This window comes from Aspergillus luchuensis, chromosome 5, assembly GCF_016861625.1.
Source record: "Aspergillus luchuensis IFO 4308 DNA, chromosome 5, nearly complete sequence".
Classification (NCBI taxonomy): Eukaryota; Fungi; Ascomycota; class Eurotiomycetes; order Eurotiales; family Aspergillaceae; genus Aspergillus; species Aspergillus luchuensis.
In genome coordinates, this window is record NC_054853.1 from 2149111 (window position 1) to 2175638 (window position 26528).

Genomic DNA, 26528 nt, shown 5'->3' on the forward strand with positions numbered 1-26528 from the left:
GCGTGCATAACTGGTATAGCTTGGACTGTGCAGCCGATTTCGGTCCTGGTCATCGGCCATTGAACTTGGCGCGAAAATCCGTAACCCACTGTGTATGTTCGTGATGCTTTTCACGTGATTTCCAAGAACTCACTTCAAACTTTAACAATTCCCAAAAATAGTCCTATACAATTAACCATCTCGTTCTCGCCCAAACTATGATGCGCAGATCCCAGCCACAAAAGTATGACGTAGCCACAGCAACACAGGCCAAACTCCGCTCACCGCCCAGTCACCGCCTTTTAATATACGGGAAAATTGCTGCCTACGTAGCGAAGTCTCGGCCGGCGCATAGACCAACCTGGCAGCTAAAATTTCACACAAAAAGTCAAACAGTCATAATAATTGTTGCCGTGGGATATCTACATATACACAAACAAAAAAAAAAAGGAAATATTAATCAATAGTCGCGAATCATGAATGGCCCCGTCGATACGCCGAGAGCGCCCGTAATGGAGTATAGCCCGGGTTGCGAATTTCACCGAGCCGACCAACAACACATCAGGAGACAGATGTCGGTGTCAATTGAGGTGTTTATTTGTTGGCCAGGATGTAGCTATGACACACGTCAGCTTTTGTTGTTTTCGGTTGGATGTAAGGCGGGAAGGAAAGGGCAGCAACACATACTAGGCGTGGATGACACCTGGTACCCAACCCAGGATACACAGACAGATGTTGATGAGGAGATCACAGCTGCATCCGGTGCGCATGAAGACACCCACGAAGGGGAGGAAGAAGGCGATGATGATTTCGCAGCAGCCGCTGTTGTGAGATTTGATTAGTATCATTCTCATAGACAAGTGTGTAACAAGGGAGTGCATACACTTTTCCGGGCATGTTGGCGGTTTGTGTATTGTGTTGGTAGAGGTTTTTGGGGAGATGGAAATTGAGCTTGTCTCGAGGATAGGAGAGTGACCAAAATTTCAGAGTCTGGACGATGAAGAACAAACAAATGGGGGACGATCAGGGGATTTAAAAAGATCATAAGGAACGAGGAGTTGTGACGTCACGCTTGATGCTGCGTAGGGCTGAAAGTGGAGCTGACTCGCACGCCGTAAGAATGAATGCCCATCAGGATATATGTCGATGACCATGTTTTGATGTAGCCTGATATTCTTGCGCAACCCTTGTCGATCCTGCGTCATGGTACCTTTATCTATTCGCTGTCATTCTGTGTGGGTGTTTCATGGTATGTTGTGGCCTGACTGGAAATCAACGACATGGCTACTGCGACGGGCGCGTACTTTGTTCGCTTTGCTCTAGGAAGTACTTCGGCTCAATAGAGTTAATCAAATACGAGTACGAGTGCAATAGTGCATGACTACATATTATATGATTGGTTCGCTTGATTGACCCGCTAGAGCTTATGCTCATAACCACTTATGTAAGTAGGCATAACATAAAGTGCATATAATAATGTATACTGCAGTTTCAGTCCAGACCTTCATGGCTTGGAGAGATAAACCTAGAAAGTGTTTATAATGCCGGAATATATCTCATTTGACTTGGCTGCAAGGCACAATTGATGCAAAGTAATAATCGGGTGTCATGAAAAGGTGGGTCTTACTGCTCCCTGTATCAAATATATATTGTTGACCTACTAGTAGGTTCAGTTGTTCCAGTTCCTAACTCCAGCTACTAGGTGATTATTAGCAACTCCAATGGAGCATAGCGTACCAATGACTTATGCGTGACTGTAGCACACTACAGATAAAGAAGCGACAAGGCCAAGGGTTCAGGTAGACCATCAAGATGAAGCTCCTTTGTCGTTGCCAAGGCCAACCCACCCGGTCGGGTTCAACCCCTATCGCACGGGTTCAACTTTCTACGCATCGCCAAGGAGCTCTCCAGGTTTGCGCCCTGCTCTCAAATAGTATTTAGCCGCACCTATTATAGCTTGACACCATTTCATTCAGTCCAAGAGGTTCTACCGCTGTCTTCAGGAGCTGCAATAGGGCAGACAGCATAGAAAAGTAAATATTATATGAGCTAGCATCTAGTACTCTAACTTATCTAGTCATAATACAGACACAGATTTGGGAGGTATAAAATACAAGCACTTATTTCACACGACTTTCTTGGCCGCTTCTATATATCATAATAATAGTTAAACATGAACAGAGAATAGACAGTCAAAGGAAATGCTAATTAATCAGATAAAGAAGGGAAAAAGTTCAAGCGAACAGGGATACCTCCTATGACCAACGGCCAACTCATCCCATAAATTTGCTGCAGCACATAGCCTCAAGATCATCGCTATTCAGCACCCAAAACAGCCCGCTTTTGGTCCAGGCCCTTGACAGAATAGCCTCGTAAAACAAATGAGGAATAAACAAAAGAAAGGAAAAGAAAGAAAAAAAAAGAAAAGAGAAGGAAAAAAGAAGTGTGATCAACGCCTTATACCCGGAAGTTCGACACTACTGCTCCACCTCGTAAACAAGCTTGAAACCGCTGACCTCCTTTCTGCGAATCATCTCCAATCCTTCTAGAATGCCGGGAAACCCGCCCGACATGACTTTAGCAGGGTGGTTCTTGAGATTGCCCTCGAGCAGGTGCTTCTGGGCGCCGGCGTAGAGCTCATCAGCAAATATACGCGCATCGGGGTCAGCGTCCCGCCCGTAAGGGGCCGTCCAGGTACTGCCGCGACCCTTGACGGTGGAACCTAGGATCCAGTCGGGCTTGACAACCCTGCGGGTGGCCTGCGCCTCGGGGTAGGGGTCCAGCGCCGTATAGCGACCGCCTGCGCGGCCAATGGCCTCGTAGCACAACTTCATGGACGAAGTGACGGTGATGCAGTCAATGGCGTAGGCCAGAGCGTTCTTGGTGTACGCCTTGATGTCCTTGGCGCAGTCCGCAGACCGGTAGTCAAAAGTCTTCTCGGCGCCGTAGGAGAGGACCAGCTCCTCGTGTGACGGCGAGCAGGTCGCGATGGGCCGGAAGCCGGCCAGCTTGAGCAGCTGCAGGGCCATGGTGCCTGTCGAGGTGCTACCACCGTTCACGAGCACGTAGGGCGGATTGGCGGCCGTGTTGGGCGCGGTCAATGACCCGGGCAGCTTCATGGAGCGAAACAGGGCAATGCCTGCGGACGACAGAGACGTGCCTATGCAAGCGGCATCGGTGAAGGACATGTCATCCGGAAGACGCAGAGCCTGGGTGGCCACGGTCGAGGCGTACTGGCAGAAGCCGCCACCGCTGGGCCTCTTACGATCCATGCTGTCTGCGGTGCCCAGTACCCGGTCTCCCACCTTGAGATCTTTCCTGGTAACACCGGTGCCAATGGCCACGACGACACCGGCAAAATCGAAGCCGAGAATGGCGTCTGGCACAGCGAAGCCCTTGGCCATCTTGGAATCGACGGGGTTGAGGGCCAGCGCGGCCGTCTTGACAAGCACGGAATCCGGCTCCAGGTCGATCACGGGCACATCGTGCGAGATGCGAAGGGTGCCCTCCTCATCAGCAGCGATGATGGCGGTCTGCGTCTTGGGGATGGGGGCGTGCATTGTGAAGGATGGTGAGGCAGGTGGCGTTCTTGGTGATGGTGGTGGTGACGTTGCTGCTGTTCGCTTTTGTTGTTGTTGTTGTTGTTGTTGTTGATACACCCGGGAGAGAAATATAAGGATGATCGGAAATGACAAGAATATAGGAAGAAAGAGAGAAAAGAAGTATAGGAATGGCTTGTAGTCGTCGTAAACCCGCGACAGTATTAAACTCGTACCTAATGTCTTCATAACAACAATATCGACATATTTTTTTTTCTCACGCGGTGGTTGTCGACATCAAGATCTATATACACGGGCGCGATCTCGCACAAGTCTGCCTCGAGGGTGGCTGAGATGGGGATGAGAGAGCACCATCTTCTCTCTTCTGGGGATTGGTTTGCGAGGCTACCATCACCGTCTCGTTCGACTGTCGCATTCGGGGCACTTTGCTCTGGGCAAACAAGTCCACATTCCCATTACGGCAAGGAAAGAGATGGCGGCTCGTATTGGCAAGGGGAAGGATGAAGCGGTTGTCTCAAAGAAGAAACCAGATGTTAGGGCGGGAAAATCACCCATATCGGGTATCCGGGGAGGCAAGCTTTAAAGAGCGGCGAAGGGGTGTTGGGTGATGGATTGACCGCTAGCGTGAAGGCTTAATTTCCGCCATCTACTTTTATAATCAGCGCTTGCGACCACCTCCATCCCGTAGGGTTTGGCCCCAAAAAATCCCGTAGGATTTGGCCTCACCAATCCCGTAAATTCCTTACGTCCGTATGTATGTGTATCCTCACTATCTCCAAGAATGCTGGTGTTCTTGTGGCGTTTCTTTCAACACTTGGCGTGGTGTGCCGAGCATTTGCCAGCCAGTGAACGATTTCGCGGCGTGGCAGAGGCACGGTTCGGATCTACTACCCTTGATGCTTAATCGTACATACAGCGCCAGCCGGAATTTCTCGCCAAGACTACATTATATCTCATCCTCCAGGACCTTGCTGCTACAGGACGATGCTACGACATAAGGCTCCCCAACTTGAAACTTGAGAATACATCCAGTGTATCTGAAACTCCAACGGCAGCCGTCGCTCGCCCATCTGCCGCTGTAGTAGTGTCTTCGTAAGACTGGCAGGTGTCTGATTGTGAGGGATCATAATTGGCCCCCAATCACACCTTCTATCGTGCGACTAGAACTTCCGATATTAATTGATGTTTTATAGGGTCTTGTCCACCGCTGCCGCCAAGCAAAACAAGCGACAATCCTCCTGGTCGTTTATCTATGAAGGTCGTATTCTGCAGAAACCCTATTCGCTGGCTCTTCCTCGTGTTCACTATCTGACCCCACTTTCGCCGGTACCATGGGGCCAAGAGTCAGGACCAAGGCGAGATGTCTCAGCTAAGGCGAGAAGGGTATCATCTACATACTGTCCAATGATACTTCCTGGGCCAGTGCTTTCCTCATCGGGATACCACTTCCACCATCGAAGGAATCCCAGACGGAATGTCAATGTTTCTTCACATCATGGCGAGAGCATGGCTTTGGAGTGCTGGATGGGGACCTGATCGGAAGCTGTCAGGTTTAAACATAAAACCCTTCCCACATGGCATCCCAGCTCGATTGTCGATCTTGATTGTCAGTACTCACGGGCTTCAGTCCTTTTCCTTTCATTCGACATCATCTGGTCTGATACCTGTACCAAGTCTCACCAGATCTACCAAGTCCTACCCATTCTTTACCAGGTCTTTTTTGTTGTTTGAACACCAAGTCTTACCAAGTCTCTTTTATTACTTTTAATCCGAGTCTAGCTACACTCCAGTATCTTTGATTCTGTTCGATTCAATTACCAGGCAAGTCAAGCAAAATACACACCCCACCTGTACCATTATTGTCCCATCACCCCCGTGAAAATGTCTACTTCCAAGAACGAGCCCATTGCCATTGTTGGCAGCGCCTGTCGCTTCCCTGGGGATGCCACGTCTCCTTCCAAGCTATGGGAGCTGCTCAAGGAGCCCCGTGAGGTCGCCCGGCCTATCGACCGTTTTGCGGCCTCAAGCTTCTACCACCAGAATGGTCACTACCACGGTGCCAGCAACGTCCGCGACGCGTACCTCCTTTCCGAAGACCCCCGCTACTTCGATGCCCAGTTCTTCAACATCCCCCCTGGTGAGGCCGACTCCATCGACCCCCAGCAGCGCACCGTCCTCGAGACTGTGTATGAAGCCGTTGAATCCTCTGGCCTGGTGCTTGAGGATATGCGCGGCTCAGACACGGCTGTCTACGTCGGTGTCATGTGTGACGATTACGGCAACATTTGCTACGTCGACCAGGAGGCGGTCCCTACCTATGCCGCCACCGGCACGGCCCGTAGCATTCTGTCCAACCGTGTCTCGTTCACCTTCGACTGGCGGGGTCCGTCTATGACCATTGACACGGCCTGTTCGTCGTCCCTGGTTGCTATTCACCAGTCTGTTCAGGTTCTGCGCAGCGGCAACTCTAACATCGCCGTGGCCGCCGGTGCCAACTTGATTTTCAGCCCGAGTATGTACCTCCCAAAGATCCCCTCCCATCAGAAGATGCTTTCGAAAGCTCGCTAATCCTCACCAAAAGACATGTTCATCGCCGAGTCCAACCTGAACATGCTTTCCCCCACGGGCAAGTCCCAGATGTGGGACGCCAACGCCAACGGTTACGCCCGTGGAGAGGGTATCGCCGCTGTCATCATGAAGCGTCTGTCCGACGCGATCCGCGACGGTGACCACATTGAGTGCGTCATCCGCGAGACGGGCTGCAACCAGGATGGTCACACTCCCGGTATCACCATGCCGAGCCAGGAGGCTCAGACCAAGCTGATTCACGACACCTACCGTCGTGCCGGCTTGGACCTGAGCAAGCCTGAGGACCGCCCTCAGTACTTTGAGGCTCACGGCACTGGTACCAAGGCTGGTGACGGCGTCGAGTCCAAGGCCATCTACCATGCCTTCTTCCCCGAGGGTCAGACCACTGACGAGAGTCTGTGGGTTGGCTCCATCAAAACCATCATCGGTCACACCGAGGGTACCGCCGGTATCGCTGGTGTCATGAAGGCCTCCCTTGCCATCCAGAACAAGACCATCCCGCCCAACTTGCACCTCAAGACGCTCAACCCGGAGATTATCCCGTACTACGGCAAGCTGCAAATTGCCAAGACTGCGCAGGACTGGCCGGCGCTGCCCGCCGGTGCCGTTCGCCGTGCCTCCATCAACTCCTTCGGTTTCGGTGGTACCAACGCTCACGCCATTATTGAGGCGTACGAGCCCGAGGCCTCTCCCGTGCAGGCTGAGGCTGCGGCCAAGGCTGCTGTCGCCTTGCCCCTTACCTTTTCCGCCACCACGGAGACGTCTCTCACCAACCTCATGGCCAAGTATCTAGAGTACCTGACTGAGAACCCCGATGTCGACCTCACCAGTCTGGCCTTCACCCTGCATGACCGCCGTTCCACCTTTGCGTATCGCAGCCACATTGCGGGCCAGTCAGTCGATGAAATCTTGCCCAAGCTACAGAAGGCTGTTGAGGAGCAGCAGTCTGGCAACTCGGCCAGCATCGTCCGCGGTACTTCTGCCAAGAAGCACCTGCTCGGTGTCTTCACCGGTCAGGGCGCTCAGTGGGCGACGATGGGTCGTGAGCTGATCCGTGCCTCCAAGTTGGCCCAGGACATCATTGGCAAGCTTGAGCAGTCCCTCGCCGAGCTCCCTGCCTCTGACCGCCCGTCTTGGTCTCTCATGGAACAGCTGATGGCTGATCCGGCCCAGTCTCGCATTGCTGAGGGCGAGCTGTCCCAGCCGCTGTGTACTGCCGTTCAAATCGTCCTGGTTGAGGTGCTAAAGCTGGCCGGCATCACTTTCGATGTCGTCGTCGGCCACTCCAGTGGTGAAATTGGTGCTGCGTACGCCGCCGGATTCTTCAACGCCACTGATGCCATCCGCATTGCCTTCTATCGTGGTCGCTACGCCTTCATGGCAAAGGGTCGTGAGGGCCAGAAGGGTGGTATGTTGGCTGCTGGCACCACTCTTGAGGATGCTCTCGAGCTTGTCGAGCTCCCCGCCTTTGAGGGACGCGTTTCCGTCGCCGCATACAACTCCGACGCCAGCGTTACCCTCTCCGGCGACCTGGACGCCATTGAGGAGGTCAAGGAGGTCTTGGACGATGAGCGTGTTTTCAATCGTCAGCTCAAGGTTGACACCGCGTACCACTCGCACCACATGATCCCCTGCTCCGCCAAATACTATGAGGCTCTTAACAACTGCAACGTCCAGATCCTCAAGCCCTCTGGTGAGACCAAGTGGTACTCGTCTGTGTACGACGGCAAGCTCATGGAGCCTTGCGAGGAGCTCAAGCACACTTACTGGATCGACAACATGGTTAACATCGTCCTGTTTGCCACGGCCCTCAAGTCTGCCCTCAACAAGGCCGTACCTCAGCCCACCCAGGTCATCGAAGTTGGTCCCCACCCCGCCCTCAAGGGTCCTGCCTCCAACGTTATTGAGGATGTGGTTAAGGCTGCCCTGCCTTACACCGGAACCCTGGCTCGTGGCCAGAACGACGTCAATGCTGTGGCCTCTACTCTCGGTTACCTCTGGGCCCAGTTTGGTCGCAGCTCCGCCGACTGGAAGGGTTACTCGCAGGCCTTCTCCTCGAGCGTTCCTACCATTCTCCACGAGCTGCCCAGCTACCCTTGGAACCACGACCGTCTGTTCTGGTACGAGGCTCGCAAGTCGCGTGTCAACCGCCTGCGCCAGGACCCCGCTCACGTCCTGCTTGGTACACGCACCGACTCCATCAACGAGCGCGAGTACCGCTGGCGTAACTACATCAGCTCCAAGGAAATCCCCTGGCTCTCCGGCCACAGCATTCAGGGTCAAACTTTGTTCCCTGCTGCTGGTTTCCTCGTGATGGCTGTCGAGGCTGCTCGCATCGTCGGTCGTGATCAGGCCATCCACGCCATTGAGCTGCAGGACTCCCAGATCCACCGCGCCCTGGCTGTCAACGAGGACAAGGGTATCGAGACCCTCTTTACCCTGTCTAATGTCACTTCTGTCCAAACGGGTTCAGAGTCCTCTACTATCACTGCCAACTTCGCTTGCGATGCCTGCCTCCAAAAGGGTTCCGATGTCTTCACCTCCATCGCCAGCGGTAAGCTCGTCATGAGCCTCGGCACTCCTTCTTCCACGGCCCTGGTCGAGTACCCTAAGGAGGCTGGTCTCGGGATGCTGGATGTCGACTGTGACGAGTTCTACGCCTACCTCGCCTCCATCGGTTACAACTACGCTGATCTCTTCAGGGGTATTACCTCCATGAGCCGATGCTGCGACTTGGCTCAGGGTGAGATCATCACCTCTACTGCCAGCCAGAGCGGCTCCATGGAAGAGTTCCTGCTTCACCCGTCCACTCTTGACGTTGCCTTCCAGGCCATCTTTGCCGCGATCAGTTACCCCGGAGATGGTGCGCTGTGGGCTCTGCACATCCCCACCACTATCCGCCGCGTCGTCATCAACCCTGTCATCTGTCCGATGAACGGCGGTCTTGACGAGAAGGTTCGCTTCTCGGCTACCTCCAACCGCGCTGATGACGGTACCTTCTCCGGCAGCGTTGACATCTTCCCTGTCCACAGCGACCACTCGCTGTGCCAGGTGGAGGGGTTGGAGGTCAGCCCCGTGTCTCCCCCTACGGCTAAGGACGACCGCCACATGTTTGGCCACACCAGCCGCTGGCTCAGCACACCGGACGCCGAGGCCGTGGCTAAGCCTGTCTCAATCACCACCGAGCAGGAACAGGAGCACCAGCTTCTTGACCGTCTTGCGCTCCAGGAACTCCGGAAGATTGTTGATTCTGGTAACTCTGCGCATGCTCATCTGCGCACATGGGCTCAGGGTGTCCTCAAGGTTGTTGGCACCGACAGCGCCACTGAGCAGATTGACAGCTCTAGCGTCACTGTGGATGAGGCCTTCGCTGCCAACCTTGCTGTCCTTAAGGCCCTTGGCTCTGATCAGTCCGGCTTGCTGAATAAGTTCTACGCCTCGGCATTTGGTGCTGCTGAGGCTCGGAGCGCTCTGATCTCGCTGGTTCACCAGATCTCCCGCCGCTACCCCCACATGCGCATCATGGAACTCGGCGCCGGCAACGGTGCTGCTACCAAGCCTCTCCTAGAGACTCTCGGTGCCTTGTGCTCCGCCTACACCGTCACCGACTCTACTGACGAGCACTTCGCGGCCCTTAAGGAGGACCACGGTGATGACCTCTTCACCCAGGCCCTCGACTTGGACCAGGACCTCGAGGAGCAGGGCTTCTCTGCCGCGAGCTTTGATCTCATCATTGCCCCTACCGGCCTCCACAATGTGCAGGACCGTGCCCAGGCCATGCAGAAGCTGCGCTGGCTTACCAGGCCTGGTGGTTTCCTCTTCGTCCAGCAGATCACCAATGTCAGTGCTGCCCACGTCGGTCTGACCGTGGCTAGTTTGACGTCGCAGACTGAGGTTCCCGAGCTGTCTGAATACGATGCTCTGCTTCAAGAAGCTGGCTTCTCCGGCATTGACTCTGTCACTCCTGACTCCGTCAGCCCCTTCAGCGTCTTCGTGTCTCAGGCCGTCGACGGTCAAATCAACGCCATCCGAGCTCCTCTGAGTGCCGGTAACAAGACCTCCATTGACCAGATTCTCCTCATCGGTGGTCGCCGCTTCCAGACCTCTCGCCTCATCGCAAACATCAAAAACACCCTCGCCCAGTTCTGTGGCAACATCACGTCGATCCAGAGCATGCGCGAGTTCAAGTCGTCCATGCTGGCGTCTAGGCCTCTGGTGCTTTCGCTCACTGAGCTCGACGAGCCCTTTTTCCAGGACCTGACCGACCAGAAGTACAAGGCCCTGCAGACTCTATTCTTCCGCTCGCGTTACATTGTCTGGGCCACTCATGGTGCAAACGGTGACAACCCTTACGCCAACGTCATGAAGGGTGTCGTCCGCTGCTTGCTGATTGAGATTCCTCACCTTCACTGCCAGATGTTCAACATCGAGGGCAAGGTCAAGATCGACCAGCACGCCACCGTTCTGGCCGAGCAGCTGCTCCGTCTACACATTGCCGACGGTTGGAAGGACAAGATCCCCGCGTACAGCCCTTTGTGGACCTCGGAGCGAGAGCTGATGCTTTCCGACGACAAGCTCCACATCACCCGCTACGACTCCGAGGCCGAGCTCAATGACCACTACAACGTCTTGCGCCGTCGTATCGTGGCTGATGTCTCCACCACTGACCGAGTGGTTGCCCTCACCGCCGATAAGAGGCTTCAGCAGTTCCGCCTCAACCCCCAGGCCCCCATTGGTACCGAGAAGGCCAAGGTCTTCGTCAACGTCGAGAAGTCCCTGTCCACCGCCATCAAGGTTGGCGACCTCGGCTACTTCTACCTCAGTATCGGTACCAATAAGGAGACTCGCGAGACTGTTCTCGCGCTGACTGATCAGCACCAGTCTCTTCTTACCGTTCCTGAGTCCCGGCTCCTGGCCGTCAATGTCGCCTCCAGGGAGCACCGCACCCTGCTCGTTTCTGTCGCTGCCACGCTCCTTGCCTCCGCTCTCCTCGAGAAGTCCACTGCCAGCGACAGACTCGTCTTTCATGAGGCTCCCACTGTCTTGGCTGAGCTTCTCAGAGAGAAAGCCCGCAAGACTGGTGCCCAGCTCGTCTTCACTACTGCCGATAAGGAGGCCACTGGTTACTGGCAACACGTCCACGCTTATAGCCCCGGCCGCGAGCTGAGCAGGCTGGTGCAGGCCAACACGAGCCTGTTTGTTAACTTCTCTCCCGCTAGCGAGGGTAGCGAAGTTGTCAACCGTCTTAAGGCCCAGCTGCCGTTCCGCGCTCGCTACCGCACTCTCTCAGACTACCTCCCTTCGCAGTCCGTCCTCTACTCGGACTCTACCGAGGCTCAACTCGCCAAGGCCCTCAAGGACGCCCATGGCAAGGCTGTATCCGAGGCCTCGTCGGTTGCCTTTGGCCAGGTTGCCAATACCTTTGTGCAGCAGCTTGCGGCTGACCAGTCTCTCGGTGAGCCCCTGACCACCTTGGACTGGACTGACCCTACTCCTTTCCCCGCCAGCTTGACCCTCGCCATGGACGAGGTGCGCTTCCGCTCTGACCGGACCTACTTCCTCGTCGGTATGACTGGCAGCTTGGGCTTGTCCACCTGTGAGTTCATGATGGAGCGCGGCGCCAGGCACTTTGCCCTGTCCTCCCGTCGCCCCAACATCGACCAGCGCTGGCTCAACAAGGTCGAGACCAACTTTGGCGCCTCGGTCAAAGCGTACCCGCTTAATGTCACTAGTCGGGAGAGCCTGCAAGGAGTGTACAAGGAGATCTGTGCCACCCAGCCCCCGATTGCGGGTGTGGCCAACGCCGCCCTCATCATGCGCGACGGTCTCTTCATGGAGTCTAACGCGACCACCATGAACGAGGCTCTGGGTCCTAAGATCGACGGTACCATCTACCTGGACGAACTGTTTGCCAATGTCGATCTCGACTTCTTCATCCTCTTTTCCTCCCTGGTGTACATCACTGGTAACATTGGTCAGACCTCCTACGCTGCCGGTAATGGTTTCATGGTCAGCTTGGCCCACCAGCGTCGCCAGCGCGGCCAGTGCGCCAGTGTCATGAACCTGGGTGGTATCAACGGTATCGGCTACATTACTCGTACTGACCACAACATTCTTAACCGTCTCGACATCATGGGCTATGGTATCATGTCCGAGCTCGACTACAAGTACTTCTTTGCCGAGGCGGTCATGGCCGGTCCTCCCGACTCCGGCCGCGACCCCGAGGTCTCTGCTGGTCTCAAGTTCGTCAACCCCAAGACCGACAAGAACCCGCCCAAGTGGTGGGAGGACCCTAAGTTCAGCCACTACGTTATTGACAAGAGCGCTCGCGAGGGTGGTGACAAGGGTGCTGAGGGTGCCCTGTCCACAAAGGCCCAGCTGCAGGAGGCTGCCACTGACAAGGACGCCTTCAACATCATCCTGACGGCCCTACAGGCCATGCTTCACAAGAAGCTGGGACTGCTACCCTCAGAGAGCGTCCTGTCCGATGTCGCCATTGTCGAGATGGGTGTTGACTCTCTCGTCGCTGTCGATATGCGCTCTTGGTTCAGCAGCGAGTTTGATCACGACATCCCCATTATCAAGATTTTGGGTGGTGCCACTCTTGCTGACCTGGTCGAGGACACTGTTGCCAACCTGTCACCGTCCATTGCCCCTAACCTGGGCGGAGCCGCCGTTGCCGAAGAGGTGCCCAAGCTCGAGGTCGAGACACCTACTGAGCCTGACACGGCAGCCCCCTCTGAAGATGAGCCTTCCTTTTCTGAGCTTGACACCCCTGCCACCACCGACATTGGCGAGGGCTCTGTCACTGGTAAGTCTACCGCCGATGAGAAGGTCGAGGCTGCCGCTGCACCAGTTGCGCCGGCTGTCGTTCGCCCCGACTTTGTCCGCGTCGAGAAGATGACTCATGGCTGCTCTCGCTTCTGGTTCCTCCGCCAATACCTAGAGGATGCCAGCTGCTTCAACATCATTGTCCGCACGCGCCTAACCGGTCAGGTTGACGTGGCCCGTGTCCAAGAGGCCGTCCGCAAGGTAGGTGCCCGTCATGAGGCCCTGCGTACCGCCTACTACGTTGACGAGGATGGCGAGCCCATGATGGGTGTCATGCCCGACTCCAAGCTCCGGCTCGAGATTAGAAAGATTGCCGACGTGAGTGAGGCTGAGAAAGCACACAAGGAGGTTTCTAAGTACAACTTCGACATCGAGAACGGTGAGGTCATCCGCATGCAGCTGCTGACTGTCGGTCCCCGCGAGCACCACCTCATCTTCGCCGTCCACCACATTGCCATTGATGGCTTCTCCTTCAATCTCATGATCCGCGACATGGACATGTTCTATCAGGGCAAGCCCGTGCCCCAGATTGCCTCGCAGTTCACCGACCTGGCCATCCAGCAGCGCAAGGACATTGAGAGTGGTCGCCTGCAGGACGACATTGTCTTCTGGAAGAAGATCTACACTACGCTACCCGACCCTCTGCCTCTCTTCCCCTTCCCCGGCGTCGGTGCTCGTCTCCCACAGACCAAGTACGAGCACGAGGAGGTTGAGATGGTGCTCGACTCGGCGATTGCGCAGAAGATTCGCACCCTCTGCCGCCAAAACCGCTGCACCACATTCCACTTCTTCCTCGCCACCTTCCGACTCTTCCTCACCCGCTGGCTCGAGATTGACGACCTGTGCATTGGTATCGCTGACGCCAACCGCAAGGATATTAAGACCCTGGCTACCGTAGGTTTCCTGCTGAACCTGATCCCTCTCCGCTTCGGCGGCCTCACAGGCAAGGAGACCTTCTCCGCCCTCCTCAACACCGCCAAGCAGACCTCATACTCTGCTCTCAACCACTCCGCCCTCCCCTTTGACCTGCTGCTGCAGGAGCTTGAGGTGCCTCGCTCCTCCTCTCACAGCCCTATGTTCCAGGCTTTCCTCGACTACCGTCAGCTCTCTCTGAAGACTCCTCCCATGCTCGAGTCCCAGACCGAGGGTGAGAGCAACTTCGGTGCCACCGCCTACGACGTCGTTCTGGACGTCACTGACGACGCCGCCTCCGACATCACCATCAAGTGGCAGACGCAGAAGTCGCTGTACAATGGCCGCCACACTCAGGCCATGATGGACAGCTACATGCATCTGCTGCACCACTGTGCCAATGGTCCCGCCGGCCCCATCGCCTCCGCTCCCCTCTACCGGGACGAGCATGTCACGGCTGCCATTGAGGCTGGACGTGGTAAGTATCAGATGAAACAACCCCTATTCCTACTACTACTGCTACCGAGCCCCGATTAACTGTTTTGTCTATCTCTCTGTGTAGGCCCCCAGTTTGACAGCGAGTGGCCCGAGACCCTGTCCCTCAAGGTCGACCAAGTCTCTGCCAAGTTCCCCAACGATATTGCCCTGCGCGACGGCCTCGGCGACTCCATGACCTACAAAGCCATGGACCGCATCATCGACCAGATCTCCGAGGAGCTCGTCCAGACTAATATTCAGCCCGGTGACAAGGTCGGTGTGTTCCAACAGCCCTCGGCCATGTGGATCTGCTCCTTGCTCGCCATCTGGCGCAGCGGTGCCGTCTACGTGCCTCTTGACCCCCGCAATGGCCTGCCCCGTCTGGCGGCCACTTGCAGTGTTGTCGAGCCCAGCTCCGTGCTCTGCGACAGCTCCACTGTCTTTGATGTCGCCCGGCTCGCTCTCCCTGCTGGCGCCAGCACCATCAACGTTGACCAAGTCCGCAAGGCCAACGACTCTCCCGCTCGCCGTCCAAACTTGTCCAAGGGCGATTCGTCTGCCATCATCGTCTCTAGCAGTGGTTCTACCGGAGTCCCCAAGGGTATCGAGGTTCGCCACCAGAGCTTGCTCAACCTCTTCGAGGGTGACAGCCAGATCTGGAATCTCGGCCGCCCCAACTGCGTTCAGCAGAGTGCCTACAGTTTCGACATCTCTCTTGACCAGATCTTTACCTCTCTCGTGAACGGTGGCAGCCTCTACGTCGCTTCCCAGGCCCAGCGCTCCGACCCCCAAGCCATGGCTGAGCTCATCGCCAACAACCAGATTACCTACACCATGGCTACCCCGTCCGAGTATTCCAACTGGATCAACTATGCCGCTCCCACCCTGTCGAAGGCCACGAGCTGGCGCCGCGCCAACGTTGGTGGTGAGGGCTGGAACGCTACCCTGCGTGACTCCTTTGCCACGCTCAACTTGCCCAACCTCAAGATCCAAAACTGCTACGGTCCCGCCGAGAACAGCGTCTGGTGCACTCGTCAGCCCATTGACTATCCTTCCGAGTCTACTCTCATCCCGGCCGGTCCTGCTCTTCCCAACTACTCTTTCTACATCGTGGACAAGCAGCTTGATGTTGTCCCCACCGGCGTCCAGGGCGAGATCCTCATTGGCGGTGCCGGTACCGCCGTTGGCTACTACAAGCGCACCGACCTGACCAACGAGAAGTTCATCGAGGACAAGAATGCCTCCTCTGTTCACATTGCCAAGGGCTGGAACCGCGCCTACCGCACCGGTGACAAGGGTTATCTCATGGACGACGGCACCCTCGTTGTCCTTGGCCGCATCACTGGTGACACCCAGATCAAGCTTCGCGGTTTCCGTATCGAACTCGAGGACATCGAAGCCACCATTGTTCGCGCCTCCAATGGCGTCCTGTCTCGTGTCGTTGCCAACGTGCGCGGCGAGGGTCACGAGAGCTATCTGGTCGGCTTCGTCGAATTTGCTGACGGCTACCCGGCCGACCAGCAGAAGACTTACCTCACTCAGCTACTCAACAAGGTGCCCCTGCCCCAGTACATGAAGCCCAACATGCTCATCCCGCTTGACCGCATTCCCCTGAACTCCCACGGAAAGGTCAACAGACTGGCCATTGCCACAATTTCTGTCCACCCCCAGGTCGATGCTGCCGAGATCTCTACTGAGGTCACCGACACTGAGAAGGCCATCTGGGAGCTGTGGCAGGAGATCCTGCCCCAGTCCGTTATGGATGGTGCAGCCATCAACTTGAACCACGACTTCTTCCAGCTTGGAGGTAACTCCTTGCTTACTGTCCGTCTCCAGTCTCGCATCCGCGAGGCTTTTGGTATCGTCGTTCCTCTCCACAAGGTCATCGAGTCCAGCAAGCTATCGGCTCTGGGCGCCCTCCTCGATGAGTTCTTGGCCAATTCTCGCATCAACTGGGACCTCGAGACTGCCCTCACCGATGAGATGCTCCACATCTCTCCTGCTGACACCTCCTCCACCACCCGCAAGAATGCTCAAGCCTTGACTGTCATCCTCACCGGTGCCTCTGGTTTCATTGGTCGTCACATCTTGGAACGACTTATCCAAGACCCCAAGATCGGCCGCGTCCACTGCATTGCTCACCGTCCCCTGTCTGACGAGCTGCCCCACCGCCAGAAGTTCAATGCCGTTGTCGCCTCCTCTTCCAAGATCTCCGTACACGAGGGTGATCTGAGTGCTCCTCGCCTCGGTCTGTCCGAGACTGATTTCGCCGCTCTCGCCCAGCAGGCCGACATGATCATCCACAGCGGTGCAAACCGTTCCTTCTTCAGCACCTACGACCAAGTCCAGGCCATCAACGTCCAGTCCACCAAGGAGCTCGCTCTCATGTCTGCCGCCTCCCTGCGTGACCACCGTCGCATTGTACCCTTCCACTTCCTCTCTGGTAGCGAGGCTGCCACCATCGAGCCTGCTTCGGACGGCTCCCAGGGCTACGTCGCCTCCAAGTGGGCCAGCGAGCGCTTCCTCGAGAAGTACGCTAACCAGCTGCGTCTGCCCGTCCACATCCACCGCCAATTGCCCGTTCCCGAGGGCCGTGAGGCCCAGGGCGAGGAGCTCGACCAGATCCTCCAGGAGTTCGTCGACGTCGCCGCTAACATGACCGAGCTGCCCGACTCGACCACCTGGGGCGGTCACTACGACCTGATCCCCGCTGACCGTCTGTCTCGCGACATCGTCGGCCACGCCTTCACGGCCCTGGCCTCGACCGACAACCAGATCTCAAGCGACAACGTCAAGCAGTACTCACACCTGAGCTCCGTCCGCATGGACATTGCCAAGGTTGTCGAGAGGCTGGACTCGCTGCCCGAGTACGCCCAGAGCGGCCGGCCCAAGATCCCGGCCCACGTCTGGGTCGGCAAGGCTAAGATTGCCGGCTTCCGCTACCAATTCAGCACCATGAACATGGTCCTGCAAGATGCCGAGGGCAAGGGCCTCGCTATGCTGTCGCGGTAGAGTGTTGACCATTCTATCTGGCTTGTTTGTTCTTGTATATACTTTTACTCATCACTCTCTGTGTTTTCCTCTCTTTGTATAGCTTGACTCATCACTCTCCCTATTTCCTCGCTTTGTGTCCTCATTCATCACTCTCTCTGTTTCTCTCTGTCTAAAATTGTCGTGTTTATATTAGCTTTTACTTTCTCGTTAATAAAGACTTGGTACAATATTTTCTCTCCCTTCTGTAGTGCTGCCTCAGTCTCTTAGAGTGTAATATCTTGTATGGTTTTCCTTTTCTCTCAGGTTCTATGATGCTTTGAAGTACAAATTGTATAATATTTTCAAAGAAGCTAGCGATATCGAATCATATGATTCATATTTTCACATTTGTCCAATTCTTTTGGTTACGCAACGATAAAGACTTGAACATTTCTTCCAAGAAAGTATTTCCGAGTTTCACTACAACAACGTCTTAGCCATACTGAGCATAGTTCATGATCTCAATTCTGCGTTTTTCGCAAGAATAACACTTTATTGCTCAAGTAATTCATAAGCTATAAAACTTCAATATATACGGTAGATCCTTGAATGATTTCAAATAATGATAATTATCATGATTGAATAAGAAAGGGTTTAGATAAGAGTGGATGCAAATCTCTATCTCGTCTTTCTCCAGGCAAAGTCAAGTTACGATTTATTGGCTACTGCAGTTCGCGATATTTTCATTGCACAGGATTCGTATGACGTTTCTGGTGATCGAAAATGTGTCAACTTGCGCCATGATTTATTCACTTATCTTGCAGGGCATGTACAAACGCTTGACTGGTGTCATAGTCTGAGCTGTCCTTTGTGTAGCAACTTGTGATCACTGAAACATATAGGCTACTTTTGACAGACAAATATTACGCAGAAACAATGCAACTCAAATTGAATTTGGCAAGGGACTTCATTCAGGCAAAAGATTTCTTACTAGCTTCAAAGTAACAACGGTATCGTCAAGTACAAATGAGAAAACGAACAAAAACCAGATCTATATACATCGCTCCAAGGCTGGTATACTATACCTCCTTTGATGTAGCCCACAACCCCCCATCAAATCGAACAATCATCAATACATGTACACACCGGGTTATCTAAATCTCGATCTAACCCTGGTAGTCATAGACAAGCTTAGCCTCGAGCCTCTCACCATCATCCTTGGTGACGAGGACCCGCCGAGCGTGGTAGCGAGTGCCGCCAATGACAATGAAGCCAGCGACCTGCTGGGTGATGACGCCCTTGGAGTCGAGGTGCTCAGTCTTGAAGTGCATGACCTCCTCGGTTCCGTCCTCCCAACCCTGGCGGAGGTAGTCGTCGTCGAGGTCGGCGAGCTTGCAGATGCGGGAGCGACCGCGGATGTTGCCGAAGAGGCCGTGGTTGAGCTCCACGGGCTCCCAGTTGAGGACACGCTTCTCCTGGGTGGCGGGGAGGCCGCCACTGGGCTTGTTCTCGATGTCGAGGTGGATGTTGCCGGTCTCGTCCGTGCTCTGGCTGATGATCAGAGTCACGTTGGCCATGGCAATGACTTTGCGGGTCAGCCAGTTCACGCCCTGGACTTTGAGGATATCGGCTGAGGACTCGGAGAGGGTGTTGTTCTATAGGTATGTTAGTATACAGAAGGAACTTGTGTGATTCAGACGTTGGGGGGTTGGTTGGTGTCTCTTACAGCAGTCCAGGAGCCGTTAAGGTCGTGGATGGTCTTGGAAGCGGGAGCGGCCATTGTGTTGATGTGTGAGAGGTTTTGAGGGTATAGGATTAGGTGAGTGTAGTGAGGGTAGAATTGAGGTTTTGTAGGATGGTGAGTGTGAGTTGGTTTGTTGATTGATTGATTGATGGGTTTCTGAAGCTTCCATCACGTCGCCCATATATACTTCGATGAATATAGATGACACGCCTTGTTCGGTCGGTGCCTGATACGACACAGCCCACTTAGAGTGTCATATTCAGCCGCAGATGGAGTAGCATACCAAACATCACCGGCGTAATGAATTACCAGTTTGCCGCGTCGGGCATAGAAAGCCGGCCATTTGGGGGCCACATGTTCGTCGCGGTCGACAGGGATCAAAAGTGGACGGGTAGGGCGGCACGGCTGCGAGTATGCGGGAATGTGAAATGCTTGTGTTGGTGACAAGAGTCAAAGCCGCAGCGCCAAGAGTTGCCTCAATAAGGGGCAATGCCCGGGGCTGTCACACTGGCGCTAGTAAAAGGACAAAGAAAGACACAACAAGCTCCGGAGCCACAGTTTCACGGAAAGCCACTTGCACCTTGCTAACCTAAACGGGACACAGCGGGAGATCATCCCCCAACCCTATCCCAAACGGGTATGCAGGATGTTAGGCACTGTCAGATGTGGTCGATCCGGCGTCTTGTCCATGTAGGAACCAGATCCGAAGAGATCATTGCTTTTTCTCGGCTTTCTTACGTCTTTTTATTCTCCATCTCTTGGCCATCATCGACAAGTCTCTCTCTTTATCTCAATTTCTTCTTTGCACTCCTACAATTCCCCCCGGTCGCAACTCTCTCGCGAGACTAAACCTATTTCTTCCCCTACCTCGTATCGCTATCAACAACTGTATCCACTAGGATTTGGGGGCCACTGCAAGCCAAGCACAGATTCACAGACGTGACACAAGGATCAACCGAGTACTGACTGGTGTCTCGCAATTCTCCAGCAAGGGGGATCATTTCCAACATTATGTACGCGCAGTCCGAGAAGTTGCCCATACATGGGCAGGATCGCATGCATCCACAAACACGATACGACCCACCTAACCACCCGCCTCCTCAATACGATCAAGCCCAGTACGTACAGCCTCAGTATGGACCTCCCCCAACTGGACAACCTCATTACGGACAATCACAATACGGTCAACCTCAATATGGCCAACCCCAATATGGTCAACCACATTACGGTCAGCAACAATATACCCAGCCCCAATATGGCCAAACGCAATATGGCCAACCTCAGTATGGCCAGCCACAGTATGGACAAACACCGTACGGACAGCTTCAGCCCGGTCCCAACCCCGTGTTTGGAGGGCAGCCCACCCCAGACCCCCGATACGACTCACAAGCCGGGATGGCCACCATGGGAGGGCCATTGCCTCTTCCCGTCGTGATCCCACAGCAGCGCCCCGGGTCTCAGGAGCGAGGCTTCATGGCCGCCTATGCGCCATCTCTAGAGTCGTGCGGCATCGACCAAAGGTCGTTCCTGCGCTTCATCGACGAGACCAACACGGCTTTGGAGGGCAACAAGTACCTCGCCGGTGTGCAAGTCGTCTCACTTGGCGTGGGCTTCACCCCCGAGGTCATCGTCATGGGCGTGGCCGCGGCAGTGCAAGCAGGTGCCTGGGTAGCCAACAAGGGCTACGTCAGAGGAAAGTAAGTGCACAACACGACTCCTCTCCCCTCAAGCCATGAATGCTAATCAGCCCCCAACTTAGGACCAACAACGTCATGGACAAGTACAACCGCGAGCTTTTCGCTCCCAACGGTCTGTTCTGCATGATTATGAAACATGATCCGGAACTCAAGGAGCCCAAGAATTCCAGCCGTCTGAAGCAACTCGCCTCAATGGCTGTCAACGGCTCAAGCAATGGCGGGGGCAGTGCATGGATGCGTAACCACATTTCAGGTTCGACGCAGGGACCTAGCGGTCTTCCTACAGCCGTCGCACCGCTTGTCTACATGGACAACCGCCGCCAACACAAGAACTACCTGTCTGATTCTCCTCCGTCGGCTTCACCGGCCCCCGAGAGGGATGTCGTTCCCCCCGCCGGAGGCAAGGTTTCAACCAAGGAAAAGGCCAAGAAGGCCTTTGACAACTTCAACGACTACCTCGACCGTCGCGCTCGCGCAAAGTACATGGCCGAGAACGGCAACGACGCGCTGAGCGGGCCGGCGGGTCGTGGCTTCAGCAATCGGTACCTGGATCCCAATCATCCGGCCGTCAACGGAGGTCTGATTGGCGTGCTTTCCGGCGGCGTGTTGAGCCCTACCCCAGAGCAGCGTGCGCAGAAGAAGGCCGCCAGGATTGATGAAGAGGAGAGGAGAGTCCTTGACGAATACAACGACCGGAAGGAGCGCATCTTGAACGATCGACGTAGTCAATCCGAGACGGATCGCGAGTTGAGGCGGTTGGACAAGGACTATGAGCCTCGTCTGGAGGTGTTCCGCAAGAAGAGAAGGGAGCTGGAAGGTGGCAAACGATCCATCAAGAGTGTAAGTTTATCCTTCCCTCTGACTTGGCGGTATTGTTCCTTTGACTGACAATGGCTTTTCGCAGAACATTTTATACCTGATGATTGTCAACCTTCCTTCGGACGCTACTCTTGCTGCCGCTTCGTCGAAGCTGGACCAGGAATATGGTCATAGTGTCACGACGGAGACGATGCCACCACCAGCGTACTAATTCTTTGTTTATTATGCATTCGCGTCTTTTTCGGGCATTTTATTTAATGTAGCGGGTTTTATGCGAAAGACTTTTATGATTTTTATGCATCGATAGCAATGTTGAATGATTTTGTGCGATAGACTAAATACCCAAATCAGACAAAATTGGAGCCTTAGTGCAAGATCATGCTCTTTACTGGTGTAGTCCATCTTCTCTTGAACATATGAGACAATGTTAATTGCCCGTGCTGGATCTGTACAATGAGGTTCTGAAATCACCCGGAGTTTTCATTGTTTCCAGTATATACAAGCCAAACAACCATAGAATACATTAATAGCACAGACAACAGTGTTTAGGGTGATGGTGAAAACGCTCAGATAACCTATCCGTTCCAGAGTACCCGCCATACACTGTACTGAATAACTATTACAAAAAGACATCAGATCCAAGGAGAGAAATGAAACATCAATAGAAAGTATGTCAATTTTTACAATCTGAAAATGAAATGTCGTATATCTGTTGAAGGAAAGTCGAAGGAGAGTCGAAGGAGAGACCTGCTCCTTTTTACCGGCTAGCCTCGTGGAGGCGCACCGTGACCGTGTCACCAGGAGCGCTGACCAGGGTCAAGCCCCACCTAATTCTCTGGTCGGCGTTGACATCCTCAATTCCGTCGAAGCGCTGGAGCATACGGACAAGGACGTAGCCAGCCTCAGTGAGGGCGAACTGCTGGCCAATGCAGATGCGCGGCCCACCGTTGAAGGGGAGGTACTCCCAGCCGGAGCGGCGGGCCTCCCAGCGCTCGGGCTTGAACTCGCCCGAGTCCTTGCCCCAGACATCCTCGCGGCGGTGCAACATGTGCACGTTGTACAGGACGGCCTGGCCCTTCTTGATGTACACGGGGCTCTGGCCGTCGGGGCCGCCGCCGCGGGGCAGGCTGGTGTCCTTGGTGGCGTAGCGGGCGTTGGTAGGCAAGGGCGGGAACAGGCGGAGCGTCTCGCTCATAACCTGCTGCAGGTACGTGCAGGCCTTGAGGGTGGCAAAGGTGATGTTTTGGGGGTTCTCGTAGGTGCCGAAGTCGGCGATGATGGCCTCGCGCAGCTTACGGAAGACCTCTGGGTGGCGGGAGAGCAGCAGGGTGGTCCAGCTCAGCAGCGCGGCGGTGGTATCGCGGCCGGCGAGCAGGACGTTGAGCAGCTGGGAGCGCAGCTCGATTGGGTCCTTGGTGGTTGCGGCCATGGCGTGGACAAAGATGTAATGCTCGGACGCGCCCTCCTCGGGCTGCTGCTTCTTCTTGTGGTCGTGCAGGGCCTTGGCGACGCATTCGTCAACGAAACGGTGAACCTCCTGGCAGCAGGTTCGAAACTCTTTGCCGTCGTACAGGAACTTCATGCGAGGTAGACGTAGGCGCTGCGCCATGTACCACTGGGCGCGGTCAAAGTACTTGCCAAAGTCGGTCACCTTGCCGCCACTGGCCATGTGGTCCTCGGCGTCACCCATGGCGGCCAGCTGGGAGTAGCAGCTCTCGCCGAAGAGCAGCTCGGTTGCGGAGTCGAGGGTGAGGCGGAAGTAGATGCTCTGGATGTCGACCTCGGTCCAGCCGTTGCTTCCGGCGGCGGGTATGGCGCGCATGGCGTTTTGGACGTGGCGCTCTTCCAGACGCAGGTCGCTGATCTGGTCCCGGGTGAACTGGGGTCGGAGCATTGTACGCGAGTGCGACCACTCGGCGCCGTCGTTGATGAACTGCATGCACGCCCATTGTCAGTTTGGGTGAGATCTAGATGCAACGGAACAGCACAAGAAATAATGAGAACATACGATTCCTTTGCCCAACAACGGGCCCATGCATCCCAGTCTCTCGCCACCAACGGAAAAGTCTTTGAACTGCTTGGCCAACATGGCCTGGAGGTTCTCGGGGTCAAATGTGAGCATGTTCTCGCCCAGACCTCTCTTGAGACGGAAGGTCGAAACGTAGCGTCCGGCAATGTCGCGCATGATGTTAGTGCGGCTCTCGAGCAGCTCAGGCACTACCTTGTTCTTGTCCGCCTGGATAATCTCCAGAATATCGCCGATAGCGAGGGGGTCCTGGGATGGTGCCATGGGCGCTGGCCGGCAGCCCAGGCGCTTGGCATTTTGATAGTGCCTCCATTTCTCGCTGACGATGCGCGCGATGAAAGTAAGGCCCGCGAGGACCAGAAAGAGTGTCTTAAGTCCCATGGTGGTCTAATTATTTGAGAATTCAAGGCTAGGGGTTATGGTTCCAACGAATGTATGCCTGTATGGCAGGCAATGTCAACGACATGTCCATTCCGACAGCAGCGCCCGTACATAGATATATCTTCATTTTTCCTTTTGGTATTCCATGGTCACTCAATCTGGCCATTCTTAGTGAATCCCGCAGGAGTCAGTATTCCACTCGGTAGATACTCTATTGTCAGCATTGCTATACTTGATGGATCTATGGAGTTGTGGTAGATCCTTCCGGAGGCGTGGCAGATCGGAGTGAGTGGGTAGATTCCGGCAAATGCTACCCAATTGGGAAAGCTTTGCTAGCTGACGCTGGGATCCCGCACGTATTTGGCCCCTTTGCACAGCCCGACACAAACAGGGCTGCCCTGCCTGTTCTTCATGTTTTGTTCCTGATGAGTCTCATTGTAGTAAGTTGCAAACCATTCATCATCTTGACATCAATCATGCCACCGACACGCTTGACCGCGTCGTACGATGCTACTTATACGACTTTCTAAACACGTGCATTTCCCGCCTTCAGCTTGTGACCCTAAATGCATCATTCATTCATGACCTTCCCAATCGCCGCTTTGGGTTAGGTTTTCCAGTTCTTCACCGCCCATGGGCTCTGGCGGATATTCCGAGATGCATAAACCGTGGATGATCTGGATTAGTCATTTGGCATAACATTGGTATCGTTACATAACTAGTCATTATTTCTGTCACGTTTTTGGGGGTGCTTCATATGCTGTTCGACATGGAAATATATAGCTTCTAACATCAAATGTTATCACCTCCTGTCTCCTACTAGCCTACACGTATCTACTAAGCAACAACGAGAAATTGACCCCCATTAACAACATGACTGGTCAAGCTGGAAAATGTCTTGTCCTTTCAGAAGGTGACAAGCCGAGCGATACAATCGTGCCACGGCCATCAAACCCTCACTACTAACTCCCTCTGGAACACTCCCACTATCCCAACGCTGCCGTTATCATCTGATTGCCCGGCATAAGGATTCTTAGACTGTTCCACCTCCATCTGTGCACTATTGACAACCGAATTAACCAGAAAAAATCGAGTCTCCCTGAGTCCACAGGGGTGCACAGAATCTCGCCATTGCGCTATCATGCAAAGAACCAAAGCAGTTGCTCAATACGCGGTGACTTCAGTTTCCGCGAATCGTCGAGCTGCGCTACTGGTGCTCAGGGGCACATGTATAATTTTGCTTGTATCTCTAGGGTCTAGACCGCTCTGTCTGCTGCTTACTATAATTGGAGCATTATTGTCGATTTCGATACTTGGAATAGTGCTACAACGCTACACTGAGCTCTGTAGAAAGGACTCATCAGCACTCTAAGGATTTTCTGTAGATGGTAGGGAAAGCTTGGTTAAGCACTCGCGCTTCCCATGGATATGAATTTTCTAATTCCTAACTCGACAGCAAGAACTCATATGGCGAAGGTTCATCTCTGTAGCCGGTGCCTCTATACTTTGCCCGTACATGTACATATGCCTTGCCAACCAACATTCAACGTTCAACTAGTGATAATAAAACCCGACAGGCCACGTTGCTCGGGGTGGAGATGTGGAGCAACCGACAAGGATTTACTAATTCTTCCAGAACATCTTCCAGAATGCTGGTGTTATATTGACCATCGGCCAAGAATCTGACGGCGGACGCGATCCATTGTAAGCGAAGCATATACATCGCTGAAAATGTCCGTGATCAAAAAGGTTAGCAAGCCAGGTAGCATAAGCGGTCCGATCACTATAAGCGATTCCACGTGCCGAGACTGGCTCCTGTGCAGAGATCGGTTTTCTGCGCAATATGGATCCCTAGGCGTTTCTGAATGCCCGTAGAAGTCCCAATCGTACGATGCCTCGGATCCCTTCACCATCTAGGCTAAATACAATCGGGCGCTTGGCGCTTAGTCGGAGATAGATGGCGGATTGTACGACTGGCAGACTGGCTACCAATGGAACCGAGGGAGGTCGGTATGATATTGCTCTACTCCATTTCCTCAATGAGGTCATAAACCCAGTCCACCTAAATGCCTTAATAGTCGAATATAAGGAAACACTGTGATGGTCTGTGCTTAGAGATAACCATTGAAAAGAGCCTAATCTATAAAATGCAGTAACTCGCGGAACTTTGTACAATATTAACGGAATTTCAAGTCCCCGGCCTCATGCAAGAAGTTAATAAGAGATAGATAAGACCGACATAAAGGATATCTTTGATGAAAGCCCTATGAATACAACAAGCCACGTGGATCTGACATAGTCATCAATATCCGTATTCAAGTCTGGGCAAGATGCCACTGGGTATTGCTCGGCATGTCTGCTGTTAGTATGAAGCTAATACTAAATAGGAGAATACAATCATGCCTGATTCAGAAAATGCAGAAGGACTTTGACTCCACTTTCAATATAAATCACGATCGCGTGGCGGTCGAACGGCCGATCTTGGCATGTAATGCAATATAAGGTGTACTTTCTTAGCGTTACTATGTCCAATAATGCAC

General features: G+C 54.2%; 7 protein-coding genes across 7 annotated transcripts; 4 read left to right on the forward strand and 3 right to left on the reverse strand.

Annotated features, from left to right (window-relative positions):
* Positions 1-455: 455 nt before the first annotated feature.
* On the forward strand, positions 456-821 carry AKAW2_50704S (uncharacterized protein; the record flags this gene model as incomplete). Its single annotated transcript, XM_041690552.1, has 1 exon — positions 456-821. One exon carries the CDS (start codon positions 456-458, stop codon positions 819-821), a length of 366 nt encoding a protein of 121 aa, XP_041544125.1.
* A 1635-nt stretch (positions 822-2456) lies between these two features.
* On the reverse strand, positions 2457-3767 carry AKAW2_50705A (zinc-binding alcohol dehydrogenase family protein; the record flags this gene model as incomplete). The annotated part of the gene is made up of 1 exon (XM_041690553.1): positions 2457-3767. The coding sequence occupies one exon, from the start codon at positions 3765-3767 to the stop codon at positions 2457-2459; it is 1311 nt and encodes a 436-aa protein (XP_041544126.1).
* Positions 3768-4721: 954 nt separating this feature from the next.
* Positions 4722-5075, forward strand: AKAW2_50706S (uncharacterized protein; the record flags this gene model as incomplete). Its single annotated transcript, XM_041690554.1, has 1 exon — positions 4722-5075. The coding sequence occupies one exon, from the start codon at positions 4722-4724 to the stop codon at positions 5073-5075; it is 354 nt and encodes a 117-aa protein (XP_041544127.1).
* A 345-nt stretch (positions 5076-5420) lies between these two features.
* On the forward strand, positions 5421-17360 carry AKAW2_50707S (putative hybrid PKS-NRPS biosynthetic cluster; the record flags this gene model as incomplete). The annotated part of the gene is made up of 3 exons (XM_041690555.1): positions 5421-6051; positions 6121-14349; positions 14434-17360. The coding sequence occupies 3 exons, from the start codon at positions 5421-5423 to the stop codon at positions 17358-17360; spliced, it is 11787 nt and encodes a 3928-aa protein (XP_041544128.1).
* A 1127-nt stretch (positions 17361-18487) lies between these two features.
* On the reverse strand, positions 18488-19101 carry AKAW2_50708A (uncharacterized protein; the record flags this gene model as incomplete). Its single annotated transcript, XM_041690556.1, has 2 exons — positions 18488-18976; positions 19048-19101. 2 exons carry the CDS (start codon positions 19099-19101, stop codon positions 18488-18490), a joined length of 543 nt encoding a protein of 180 aa, XP_041544129.1.
* A 975-nt stretch (positions 19102-20076) lies between these two features.
* AKAW2_50709S (uncharacterized protein) lies at positions 20077-21792 on the forward strand (the record flags this gene model as incomplete). Its single annotated transcript, XM_041690558.1, has 3 exons — positions 20077-20762; positions 20825-21602; positions 21667-21792. The coding sequence occupies 3 exons, from the start codon at positions 20077-20079 to the stop codon at positions 21790-21792; spliced, it is 1590 nt and encodes a 529-aa protein (XP_041544130.1).
* A 546-nt stretch (positions 21793-22338) lies between these two features.
* Positions 22339-23988, reverse strand: AKAW2_50710A (cytochrome P450; the record flags this gene model as incomplete). Its single annotated transcript, XM_041690559.1, has 2 exons — positions 22339-23514; positions 23590-23988. The coding sequence occupies 2 exons, from the start codon at positions 23986-23988 to the stop codon at positions 22339-22341; spliced, it is 1575 nt and encodes a 524-aa protein (XP_041544131.1).
* Between the last annotated feature and the right edge of the window lie 2540 nt (positions 23989-26528).